The 13466-nt window shown below is 40.3% G+C and overlaps 1 protein-coding gene across 1 annotated transcript; it reads right to left on the bottom strand.

The window, feature by feature from the left end:
- Positions 1–2841: 2841 nt before the first annotated feature.
- Positions 2842–12990, bottom strand: ints8 (integrator complex subunit 8). The gene is made up of 28 exons (XM_065470460.1): positions 12868–12990; positions 11740–11878; positions 11474–11648; positions 11196–11336; positions 10942–11013; positions 10394–10445; positions 10065–10244; positions 9860–9967; positions 9564–9716; positions 9362–9462; positions 8985–9126; positions 8718–8788; positions 8382–8557; positions 8161–8291; positions 7879–7989; positions 7556–7760; positions 7040–7161; positions 6330–6514; positions 6192–6225; positions 6038–6097; positions 5859–5920; positions 4955–5073; positions 4616–4719; positions 4454–4504; positions 3965–4038; positions 3825–3889; positions 3684–3727; positions 2842–3067 (listed from the first exon to the last, which is right to left on the bottom strand). Exons 2-28 carry the CDS (start codon positions 11870–11872, stop codon positions 2951–2953), a joined length of 2988 nt encoding a protein of 995 aa, XP_065326532.1. The 5' UTR covers positions 11873–11878; positions 12868–12990; the 3' UTR covers positions 2842–2950.
- Positions 12991–13466: the final 476 nt, after the last annotated feature.

Raw genomic sequence — 13466 nt, 5'->3', positions numbered from 1 at the left:
TTCCATTGTACATTTTATAAATCAGTATGCTTTTGTATGCTCTGCAGACATTGCGCTGGTACACTCGCCCTGAAACGGCTTTGACCTGGCTGAAGTTCCTCCTGCAGGTGATCTTCAGGAAAGAAAAAGCAAACCTGCTTGAGCAGCCGTTTCCAAAAGATATTTACATGAGAAGTACAAATGTAGGTGTTTGAGTTCACTTATATTTAAGTCAACAGTTCTATAATACATCTACAAATAAGACTGTATTGAAAGAGAGAGAGAGAGAGAGAGAAGTGAAAAAATATCCTTGCTAACCTTGTATGTAGTGGGGAGTCTGTAGTTGCTCAAGGTGTTTTTGTTTTAGCTTTTAGATCTGTGCATCCTTGACGTGAACTCGATGGACATACCTTATCACGGATTGGCTGCCTCAGTCCTGTGTTATTTCGTGGACCAGGGACTAGTTGAAAAAGTTGCATGTAAGAGTTGGAGATTTAATAAAAAATGTGGGGAAAACGTGTTACACCTGACACACAGGAAGAACGAAGTTAATGTTTAAAATGAGAAGGCTCAACTCTTGAACACGTCAGGTTATTCAGTGTGTATGTTTGGTTTCTCTGTTTAGGTATGCCCAGAGAACTCCTCCAGTCATGTGTTGACTGGCTGACCCCCTTTATGGATGCACTGGAAGACTTTGGCACAGTCACACGGAAAGTGTTTCCCACAGTAAGAAAAGAAGACCAATACAACATCCAGGCAAACTTGGACTACATGTCCATTTTGGTTAGTGTAATTTTTTTCTCTAATATTGTGGTATAAATTTGAGATGGTCTTCCTTATAATTTAAGATTAAAGTCAGACTAGAAAATGCAGTCAGGAAAATGATTGTTTATCCATACAAAAGCAAACTCCTAAGACTTGAAATGTTTGTAGAAGCTATATAGAGCTTACAGATGGAAGCTGGTTTAATGCAGTTTGTGATGGCGGCAACCTGGAAATTGCCATCCAGAAGATAATTACCCTATATTCACTATTTATTTATTTATTTATTTATTTATTTATTTATTTATTTATTTATTTAAATGACTGCCATTGGATAACTCCTCTTCTGACACATGATCTATATTCGCTGACCACTTCAGTAGGTACATCTGCTTGACTGGTGGTCAACCTTGTACAATTGGTCAATCACATGGCAGAAACTCTGTGCATTTAGACATGGTCAAGAGGACCTACTGAAGTTGAAACTGAGCATCAGAATAAGGAAGAAGCTTTATTTTAAGTGACTTTGATCATGACGTGTTTGATGCCAGGTGGGCTGGTCTGAGTATTTCGGAAACACTGATCTGCAGTATGACATTCATACTGCTTTGCCTTCTTGTTTGACATGCTGTCAGTTTTTTTTTTTTTTTTTTTTTTTTTTTTTTACAACTGTTCCAGAAACAAGAATGCAAAGTCAAAGCTAAGAGCAGTGGTATGAGACACCATACCTCTGCCAATGCTGAGGATTTTGAAATGATGAGGTTGACTTGAATCTGTGCGAGTAGTGTTGCCTATCATTCTATTTGGTAGCCCACTTCTGTGGACGTAAATTCAAATGGATCAGACTCGTTTACAGTACTGTGCTAGTATGAACCCATAATTCTGCAGCCTTTTAGTTATTGAATGATGTCGTCACTCCTTTGCCGTTTCATTCTTAAACTTCATTGGGGGAGATGGCAGAGCTTTTGACATTAGCCATAAAAAAACAAAAACCCTGGACCGTGTTTCTGTATTTCAGAATGAAATCCTGAATGCACAATTTCACGTAAAAGCATTTGTTTGATTTTAAGAAAATATTTACTTTTAGTATAAAGTGAACATTTAAACAATTTTATTTTTCCCAGCTGACACATGTGAAACTGCTCATTTGTAGAAGTCTTATTTTGCAGAAAGGAATAAAACTCTAAAGGTTTCTTTTCCCCCCCTCCTTGGCATATTTATTCTGTTTAAAATGAAATGTTAAATTTAATAAATGAAAAATAGGACCAAAAATGAATGAGACTTGAATTCCAAGTTGTTACCCTTACGGTGTCGGTAACTTGCTTCCGTTAATTTTTAGGATGTTGCTCACAAGGCAATAAAAGGCACATCTCCTAAAAAAGATGTGGAACCGCTCGATGCCACCTCGTACAGAGAGAGGATCTACGTGCCTGGGCAAGGACTTACGTCTTCAGAAGACGAAGTTTAACAGAGTCTGAAGGTGCTGATTGCAGTTCTATCTGAAACTTTCCTCAGATATCCTGCAGAGATGGCTGCAAATGTCCAACTCAGACTGATCTGACAGAGTTGAATGTTGAATCAAATTAAATTACATCCTTAGTCTTAGTATGCCATAGTGTGAGAATAGTTATTGTTAGTTTAGAGTTGAATAGTTGTCACCCTCACCCACCCCCGCATCTTCCCCTCACCACAAATAGTAGTTCTTGATGTATTCTATCCATTAGAAGACAATGTAGGAGATCTAAACTGTTATTTGAAGGCCACTACTCTTCTAGCCACTTTTGTTTTGGGTTTATTTTGTTTTCCCTCATTTTTGGCTTTTAAGGTTTTATTTCAGAAAAATGCAAAGTTCAAATGTTTGTAACCTGAAGGTGAATTTCTAGAAAATTGTGGGATGCATTTTTTTTTCTCTTTTTAAATGAAGAAATGTTGTGTGCTGCTGTCCAGCAGCCAAAAAAGTATAGTCAAATGAATGCTGTACCAGTGTGAACTTTTAAAAACCCCAAACAGAAAGCATTAACTGAACCAGGTCCATCGCACTTGGTTCATTTTTTGCTCTGCTTTTATCCTGATGTGATTAACTCGGGGCATTTTGTTTTTATAAGTTTATTGCAAAAGATGAAAAGAATACAAATTACCATGTACTTGTTACCACAAAATAAAATATTCATCCCCACCCTGTGAAATCTGACAGTGGTTTGTGTGTTTACTAAAAGTACAGTTTGGCCATCGCCTGCAGGAATCTCTTCTTCCTCTTCTGCGCAGCCAGCTGCAGCACTTCCTCTGGATTACTGGTGTTCAGCTCCGTCTGTCCAATCGCTTTTATCTAAAGGGTTGGGAGATGACATGTTACATTTTTTTGTTATGAGAATTCTTATTGAAATATACAAAATCATACAGGTTCTACACTTCCAAACACATTTTATATAAATTCTGACTTTAAGCTCAACATTGCTCAGCAACTCTTGTTTCACAACGCACATCAGATTAAATATGACCCTTTTATGCCTCACGTATTTTATTTTTATTAGGTATCAACCAGTCTGCTTATGTGGGTGGTCACTGACAAGCTGCTTTATTTATTTTTTTTATAGCAACGAACATTATTCTAAACATGAGTTTTTAGAGATGCCTGTAAGAGATGCTGACATCTTGCCGGAGTGCATTTGATAACAAAACTCTTCTTCTCCTTCTCCTCCTTCTCCTCCTCCGATCAGGCTGTAGTTGAACAATTCCCTCAGCAGATGGTAAACAGGTTTTGCCTTCTAGTTTGTCGGCCTATCTACAAGTCGCGCATTATCTGGTCGTCACTTTGTTGCCGGTCTCTTCCTGCATTATTCTTCTATGATCTTATTGCATCAGAAGTCATAAATCTATACGTATGAGATGCTTTTCAGGTCGCAGCCTTTCGTGGTATAAGCTTTAGGGTTATAAAGACTTACTGCTATTTGTCTCTTCTCAGTCTCTCCTCGTTTGTGGTGAATATCTGAGCAAAAAATCAGGAAGCTAAACAGACACGGGAGAGAATTCCTTAAAGAGAAAAACTAAGTTTTAGCCAACAGTGATTGTTACATGAAGGATACGTGTGAGATATTCCAGGATGGTGACGTCCCAGATGTAGTCGTAGAATGAGTCCATGGCGTCGTGACTGTAATGTGAGGAGATACTAGCTGTTATTAAGAATGGCTCTTTGGGTAATGTAATGTGTCCTCCAGGGCCGTACCTGTTCTGCTCCTGAAGCGCTTTGAACGCTGTCATGTAGTCGACTTCTCTCAGAAACTGGCACAGAACAGCAACCTGACGAGAATCAGAGATGTCACATTACTTCCAACTCGCTACATCTGTAAGACACCAGTCAGCACTGAGACGCTTACAGTCGGCTTTATACTTTAGCAGAGGTGCACGGAATAATGAGGTAAACAATGGTATTGGTTGATTTGCCTTATTGACTCTCATCAGGAAATAAAGCTGGTTTTTTTTGTTTGTTTTTTTTTCTCTCATCAGGGTCTATCATTATTATACTGTTATATTGATTTTGTTCTGCTAAATGTTCAAAGAAGGAACGAGGAGCTTTCTAGCTTTTATTCATGAAATTATACTGGGGAAAACAGCAAAACAAAATGGGCACCTGCATCAATCCAACAATATGTTCTTTAATTCCTCAGCAGCTAACATTAGTTCACTTTCTCAAATAGGCAGTTTGACCTCTGACCTGTGTGTGGCAGTTGAGCATTGAACAGCATTTAATCATCCTCTTCAGAACCTAAAATAAAAACGGGTGTGTCACTGTTAGGCGAGTCAATCGGCTTTCATATCTCTGAAACTGCAGACGCTCACTATGGAGTCCACTCTGGTATTAGTCTCTGTGTTTTACCTGGTCAGTGTAGATGTCGGGGGGGACGGCTTTGGTGAAAAAGTCCGAACACACAGCTCCAGCCTGCAGGTAAAGGTTCAGAGCTGCAGAGTACTGATTGGTCACTACAAAGGGAGAAACGAAAGTTGTTATTCAAGCTGTGGGTGGCTGTGTCTGTAAATACTTAAAGGAATGTTTCACAATTGCTGTGAAATTTTTTTTAAGTCAATTCAATCTTATTTTTCCTTTCTGTCCAAACGTCAAGTACATTGGTAGAAAAACGTCAGCCTTTGTGGAAGAAATAACGTTTCACTGATTCAGTGAAGTTCTGAGTTGATGAGATGTGGTGATTGTTCTTACCAAAGTAGATGTCGGCTTGTGTGATGAGCCATGATTGGTTATTGGGGTTTAGAGTGAGAGCATAGGAAACCAACTCCTTGACTGTCACAGCCACAGCTTCCACATCCACCGCCTGTATGCTGCTCAACACATAGATCGGAACATTTAGAGTTTTTCGTGCTGTGTACATGCTGTTAAAGGGGATGTTTTTCCTTATGTCTTCTCATATTAACAGTTACAGTCATAGTGCAGCTGCTTTTGATTATGATGTCAGAGAGAGGTGATATCCCCTAATATCAAACTGTTTGTGAAGGCTAGCCAATCAGAAGAAAGTTGGCTTGACGACAAAGGAACGAAAAAAGCTTGGTTCACACAGAGGATGAACTGAGGAGCATCAGTACAAGTCAAATAAGGATTATTCTGAACTGAGTCATGCAAAGCTGCTCTAGTAGAGTCTAAACTAAGAACGTAATAAACAGATCTGTAACTGCAGATAACCTGACAGCTTTTTATGCACAGTGTACTTCCTGTAACTTTTTCACAAGAAAAGTAACCTCTGCTTATAAGCTGTTAGTGTGAAGAGGCATCAACACGATGAATAAAGAGTAAAATGACAATGTACAAGCAGGGGTGCAGGAGTCAAACTAGTCCAAACCACAGATATTCACTCAACTCAAAATTCTGAGAAAATAACTTGAAATTTCAAAGTGTTGACTCAGAATTTTAAGTTATGGATGGCAAATTCTTATTTTTTCAGTAGTTGAAACAAGCTTCAAAAGATTTCTCTCAGCTTGTAGGAGTTGAGGACAGGAAAAGAGATCCCTGTGTGTTGGTCCTGTAACTAAGCCCGACCAGTGTAGTGTAGCTGAAACAGTTGGTGCAGCTAAAACAAACAGATGAGGTAAAATAGAAAAGTCGTTCTTACTTTGGAAGAGAAGATGGCCAGATGGAGAGATGTTCTGCAGTAACTTCATTTACAATGTCATCCTAAAGAAGAAGAAGAAAAAACAAGGGGCTGAAGATGCAGACAGATAATACAGCAGTACTGAAATCCCTCAATTTTTTCCATTTTACTGTGTTCTATTTATGAATTCAGAGTCATACCCTGACTATACTGTGGAGTCTCACAAACAGTGAGATCAGAGTCGTCAGCACCAGCGGCTCCTGTAAGAATAAGACAAAAATCACGAGGTAAACAGCTAATTTAAACCTTTTATACTTCCACAGTGTGTTTAAGTTGGTATGTGTTGATACTTACTCTAATTTTCTTGGTGAAAGTGATGAATTTGCTCCTGGAGGAGTCACATTAAGAAAACAGAATGAGTGTGACGCTACATGAATCTCAGACACGTTGTAATGTTTCTAAATCCTGTGAAATCCTAAAATGACATCATACCGGTGCAGGATGCCCATGGAGGACTCTCTCTGTTTAATGAGGCCAATTCGGCCGTCGCTGTTCCTCTTGTGTTGGATGGAGATGCTGCAGATCTGAACCACCACATCCCAGAGCTCCTTGGCGGTGCGCCGACTTTCTTTAGGACCTGGAAGCTCCTTACACGTGGATGCCAGAAGCTGGCCAAGCTATCGAGACAAAACAGGACAAATTTAATAAAGAAAAACGCAAAAATACTGGCGACCGCTAGACACACCTGTGGTATCGGTTTCAAAATCCTACATCACCTTGTTCTCGAGACATCGCATTGTAATTTATTGGAAATCCCACAGTACCTAAATATAACCAAATCAATCCTGAGAGAGAATACTCTCTCTCAGACTTTCATGTGTCTTGGTGGAAAAAATTTAAGTGGATCTGGTACCACAACTTATTTTTAAATGAATTTACACCAACTTATTAATTAGTTCATTATGTAATCAATCAAGATTTTTAGTTTTCTTATAGAGCTGTGACTCATGAGTTGCAGAAGAGTGTCTCAGCCGCCTCAGCTGGGATTTAAATAGCCTTAAACCTTACAGACTGTCAGATACTGTGTCGATAACTTTGCTATAATTTCATGTTGGTGAATATCAGAAATAGCATCATTGGAGCTGCTAGAAAGAGAAAATTTCATGAAAGTATTAAAAAAAAGAAGCACACAGACGTGTTACCTTGATGTACGGGTTGTTCATGACCAGAGACTGTGACACCTGCAGAGTCAGGTAGTCGTTCTCCCTCCAGTTCAACATGAAGGCGACACACTCCTCTCCCACCACCTGACGTAGAGGCAGATCTGGAAACAAAGACCAGGAAATCCTTCACTGCACCTCCAGAATTGGTGCTATATAACAAGGCCTAGAAGCTGTTTATCCTGCTTTATCGGTAAAGAAGTTTTTATGGATAGCAGACATACGTCTATTTTTACAGTGAGACACATGCTACTCTTGCAGAAGTATCCTAATAGGGTCTTTTTTTTTTTTTTCAACAAATGTTTCTAGCTGCAAGACCAGATCTGTAACTTACAAATTCTTGTAAGTGACATTAGTTCAGTACATTTGTTTACTGGGGCCCTAGAAATAGATTTTATAGTAGTATATGAAGCCTGATCCACATTGATTTTCTCCCATCACAGACTTAACCTGAAGACGCTGACCCTGGAGTGACTCCACTCACTGCTGTTCACTCACCATGAATCCTCATCTCCAGGTAACCTCTGACCCTGCTGACCAAATCAGGGGGCGGCCGCTCCTTGCTCCCCTCGGCCGCCATCGTCTCGTGTGCGCGGACCTCCAGCAGCAGGATCTCGTTCAGCATCACCTGCCTCAGCTTTGGGGAAAACTCTGTGACGAGCTCCAGACAGGCTGAGAAAAGCTGCCGTGCATGGGCGAAGTCCTGAGGAAAACATGCTCCATGAATTAAGCAGTTAAAAGTGATGCTCTATGCTTGGATAACAATGTTTAATTATTAAATCAACATTTATGCCCCTCTGAGCACTGATAATGGCTCAGACCTTTATAGAAATGCAGTGGAGTCCTTTGGCCATGAGGATATAAACCAGGTCCTTCGTTAGGTTGTCTTTAATGCCGAGGATCACATTGATGTAGTCTGGAGGAACCTCCCACTGTTCACACAAACAGGAAGTGGTAGGTTAATTCAGATCATCTTGGTTGGTTTCATGTGTCAGAAGTACAGACTGAAAATTATTTCAAATGTGTATATATAGATATGAAACTGTAGTCAAGCACAATCCAAGATACTTTAAATGCATTAATGTTGAGCTCATGTCTCTGACCTTGCTGTTGACCCTCCAGAAAGGTCGTTCAGCCAGGCCGTGGAGTTCAATGAGGATCTGTCTGATCCTGCGCGGCTCCAGTGAAAGGATGAGCTGCTGCTCCAGCTGGCCAATGTTCACACTAGCAGAAGCTGTGAGGAAGTGAACCAAACCTCAATATGTCCCATGGTTTTCATGTGGAGAAGCGGCAGTGTTATGTAGCAGAAGTCTCGGCCACGTACCTGGAATGTCGTAGAAGGAAGGCAGAGGTTTGGCACTGAGGTTGATTGTGGCCGACCTCTTCCTCATCTGCTCCACCAGGACCTTCCTCTCTTCCTCCTTCAGCAGCTCCATGAAGAGCTTATGGGATGACACCACAAACACCAGAGACAGGTCCTCCAAACTTTCACACAGAGTCCTGCACCATAAGAGGTTTAGAAGGAAGACAAAGTCTTCATCATCATCATCAAGTAAAGAATTTTAATAATGTATTGTTGCCCGACATCATCTCTGTAGTAGACCCTTGATAACCTCCTATACAATTGTCCAACGCATGGAAAACAGTGACTCTGACTCACTTCAGGAAATTAGCCATGTTTCTTCTGGACGCTTCAGATGGACGGTCTTTTTCCAGCGAGCGTGTGCACACCTGCAGGACAAACAAAGTCTGACTCTAATCTGCAGTGGCTTTAAACAACTTTTACTGCATGAAAGAAAAAAAGAAAAACTGTTCTTAATATAACACTGAAGTAAAAACCACAGGTCACATCTTTTAATGTCCCACCTGGGTACACGGGATCCCCTTGACCCTATAATTAATTATTTAAGACAATTTACTGAGTTACCTCTAAAATGAAGTCCACCACTTGTTTGCTAGGCTTAAGGAGAAGCTGCTGAAAACGCACGCTGAGGATCTCTCCTTCCAGAGCGTCGCGGACGGCGTTGCAGACACAGAGTTTGTGACACACCTCATCCAGGCCCGATTCCCTGCAGGGAGATGGAATGTTATACAAAAATATGAATGCACAAAATGTTTTTACAAGACCTTTTAACAAAATTATTGACTATTTAATGGCATATATCAGCTTCGCGTGTTAACTGATTCCAGCTGTTGGCTTAAAGGTGAAAATTTGTTGTTTGCAAAGTGGTCTACAAAGAAGTCTGAAGTCTGTGTTAGCTGCAGTGCGTGCAGAGAGGTTTGATTTTTTTTTTGTTTCCTCACCCTTGTTGGACTTTATACAAAAACTCCCGGAGAACAGACCGCCTGAAGTGGTTTGGCAAACTGCGCGATATGTTGTCTTTGATGAAGGCTTCAATGACGGCCTGCAGAGAATTAAAGTGGAGTAACAAACCAGATTTCTGCTAAGCAACACAACCCTCATAAGAATGCAGTACTCAAATCTATCTAATGTGTTTGCTCTGACCGGGTAGTTGTGAGCCCGGATCAGACTGTTAATCTGGTCGTAGGGTGTCGTCTGGGGGTCAGAGGGGTCACAGTCTCCAGTCAAAGCTCTACAGGCGTTCCAGTATCCAGCCAGGCGCTTCTCATCCAGGTGAACATGAACCGTTGAGTCTAGCTAAAAGGCGTAGAGAAAAAGGTCAACTGAACCACTGCTAAAGCTCCATGTCAGCAGCTTTTGTGAGAAAAGTTACATCTTGTGGCTCTCCTGAGAAAGTTAAATCATACTATGTCATTAGAGTTGTGATAAAATATGGTTACCTTCTTTAAAAGCTCCTTTGTCTGTCTGAAGTGATCCCGAGCCTTCTCATAGATTGGCAGGTCTGTGCAGCCTTGATGGAAGAAAATGCCTCCTAAATCATAATGCACCTGAAACACAAATCCTTCTATTACTCCAAAGACAAATTCACTTTTTTCCCCAGAAGGATTAGAGTTCTACAGAGACAGCACTGTGCACTCAGCCAACCTGGCAGTGCAGCTCATCAGCGCTGATGCGAAGCCCTGCGGTCGAAGACTCTGTCTCTCCGTTGGCAGCAGTGTCTGCGGCCAGCAGGTCCAGAGTCCTCATGGTGTGAACATAGAAGTCTTTCTTCAGTCTCACAGCTCCTTCCAGCACACTAATGGAATCAGCCGCCTGCTCCTTTAGCTAAAGGAATAAAACATTTTAAAAATAGTATCAACTTCTGATGTTAGTTTATCTGAAATTTAAATGACATGTCTAATAATATCATTAATAAGGTATAGTTTTATGTACTCACAGAGTATGTATGGATCATAAAAAAGGTGCTTACTCACCACAGTGAGGATGTTTTCAGTCATTTCTTTCTCCTGCTGCACAATATTCAACCTAAATCAGGGCACAATAGAAGCATTCAGTGGAATACATGATTTATTTTTCACTAAATTTGCAAAATTAAGCCTGGATGTTGGTATTTTTACAAAGAATTAGATGAGCAGTACAATTTTTATTTATTGTGTATATTTACACAATAAAATATTTTCATTTTAAAATAAGATAAGAGTGATCTGTCTCAATGAGAATTTTAGATTCATATTTTGTGACTAATTATAGCCAATCAGCAAATGAATGTGGGTAGAACAATGTCTCATTGTTTTCAGAAGTCTGAATGTCTGGCTGGCCACACAAAAACACAATCCCAGAGATTTAAAACTGAAACAGCGTCAGATGTACTTCTAAAAGTCTTTGAGGGGCTAAAACTCCAGCACAGGAGCAGAGCGGTAGGCAGGTGGGAACATAGCATAACACAAATTTGAAAATAAAAACATGTAAGTGTGGATGCAATAAGTGATAAAAGGGAGGAAGAGGAAGGAGAAGGACTTACATGTTTATCTGGTGGGGTCCAGGTTTGGTTTGTTTCTCTGGAAAGCTGCTCAGCACAATTGTTCTGATGGCCCTTTAACAGACAAAATATAAATGAGACAAATGAGTGGTTAATTCTCTGTCACAATCTCTATTCATGCATCCTCTTTTAATCTACATTCACAGTTTGTGACTTGGATACAAACATAAAGTCCATTTTACTAGTTTCCCACTGAGTTCATGACAGCTGCTTTCAGAGAGAGTCATCTCACTTACCAGCGGTTGTAGATGATGACAGCCATGGCGGTGGTGGGAGGAAGAGTAGAGAGGTCCAGGTCCACATGTTTCACCCCTGGTGGCACTTTGCTCACACACAGGAGTTCATTCAGCAGCATGTTTAACACAGGAATGGTCAATCTGCCGGGTAGGAACCACATTAGATAATTGCATACTAGGAATATTTGTTAAATTACACGCTGAGACATATTCCACTTGGCTTTTTCGTAAAGAAACTCTGATAATGGAAGATGTCCATCTAAAAAACACTGACTCACCCCTTCTCAAGCACCTCAAGATCCCACTTCATGTGAGCAGCTACTTTCAGTGCAAGCAGCTTCAATGTGCGGTTCCGACGGTTGTCAGCTGGAGGCTGGACCTGATTCTGCTCATTCACCGACGGCTTCGACGCCTGCTCCAGGAACTGGATGATGAGCTGCACTGGTGCTGGGTCTGCAGAAAGAACAGTTATTAACAAGCCTTTACAAGTCCATGAGATGCCATTAAAAATAAACGATGGACTCACGAGTAAGGCTGAACAAACCTGGGTTTGATTTCTGCAGGTGTTTCTCCAGCAGGCTGTCGTCGAGGAGAAACTCAAACCAGGAAGTCTGAAGAGGCGTGCCAGGCCGACTGCTGGTCACAGCGGCCACACGGTCCGCTGCTTCTGCACTCATCCTCGTCTAGTGGGCAGATATGCAGATATAACATCAGCTTTATTTAGAATGGATCTTAAGGTTAAATATAAAGTGTTTGGGGTTTTTAATGTAAGTTCTTTGTCAGTAAAAACCACATCATGTATTTATTTTTATTTCTATTATATTTATACACTAGATTAGTTCACTCATCTTAAGGAGAACTGGTGTATAAACAGGTGACTGTAAGGTTAACAGTACTACCTTCTCTTGGGGATTTTTGTCAGGAAAAATGAAATGATCATTTGTTCTCTTAGCTTTAAACCAACCAGAACCAAGCAAAGATAATCTGCTCCACCAGGACCTTCCTCTCTTTCTCCTTCAGCAGCTCTATGAAGAGCACCAGAAAGTAATTTTAAAAAAAAACTTGGCTTCAAGTTATTGCTGCTAAAGCTTCCAAACACTACTGAATCATATGTTGTACTTAGTTTTTCTTTCTTTTCCACATGACTGTATTTGTAATATTGGACAGTTAGGGCCTTTTGATGTACATTAAACCTTTGATACTTAAATAAAAACTCTGTAATTATGTTTCACTCTTTGAAATTAAGTATATTTCCAATCGTGTAATGTTACTTTCACTCGTTAAAAATCTTGGAGATGGTAAATGTATATAAAATTTCATATTTTGTGAACATAAATATTTATAGTTTCAAAATAATTGTAGCTATTATTAGATATTTACTTCCATAATAGATTAGACAGCTTCACCTGTCAGAGCAGCTAACACTAAAATTTTCAGTAGTGTTAGAGAGCTTTAATCATTTTCACGGGGCGTCCTAACTGGGCGGGGACATCCAATTTACAAGAATGAACGGTTACAGATGAAGTTTCGGGCTGCCATTGTAAACAAACCAAACGCACTCCACCTTCCTATTCTGTGTTATGTTTGGAGCCAGGAGTCTTTTGGCTAATATTCCGGCTAGCCATCTAGATTTTGGCGGTTGTCCCGCGCATGTAGGGACCAACTGTCTTACCTTAACGGGGCACAGTGATCGTTCAGAAGACAGGAGGGCAAAATGTGCACCAAAATGTCAAAATTAGGAGCTGGACCAGCTACACTAACTGATTCTCTCATAATTCATTGTGCCCTGCGCCATATCTCCTTCGTAATTCCGGTTCCGCTTCGTCGCCAAGGAGACACAAAAATGCGCCATGATTGCGCATACTCATGCCGCGTTCAGGTCCCATTGGTTAAATTCGTATAAAACTTTAGGGTCGGACGAGTCATTTGCACGTACGTTAAAACGTCCGACAGTGAATTTAGAAATAGAAAAGAAAAATAACACCTATACTATAAACTACTAAACTAATACTATAACTCGATCATTTAAAATGTTTGTCGGGATTTACTTTCACTTGTAAACCAAACTATAAACACATAATGCGAAAATTTGCTCATTTAGGCAGTTTATGCTGCAACCATGAGATTGCGTAAGACGTTAACCATAGCTAACCTTAAGGTAACCTTAGATAAATGTGAAATAAAAAGCGAGCAAGAGCACAAAATAAAGCAGAATGAGCTTAATCGTCTTGTTTTCCATTCTACCGATAGGCCACGAATGCATCATTATGC

This window comes from Pelmatolapia mariae, linkage group LG22, assembly GCF_036321145.2.
Source record: "Pelmatolapia mariae isolate MD_Pm_ZW linkage group LG22, Pm_UMD_F_2, whole genome shotgun sequence".
Classification (NCBI taxonomy): Eukaryota; Metazoa; Chordata; class Actinopteri; order Cichliformes; family Cichlidae; genus Pelmatolapia; species Pelmatolapia mariae.
The sequence above is the reverse complement of the archived record's forward strand: the minus strand, read 5'-3'. Positions and strand labels throughout refer to the sequence as shown.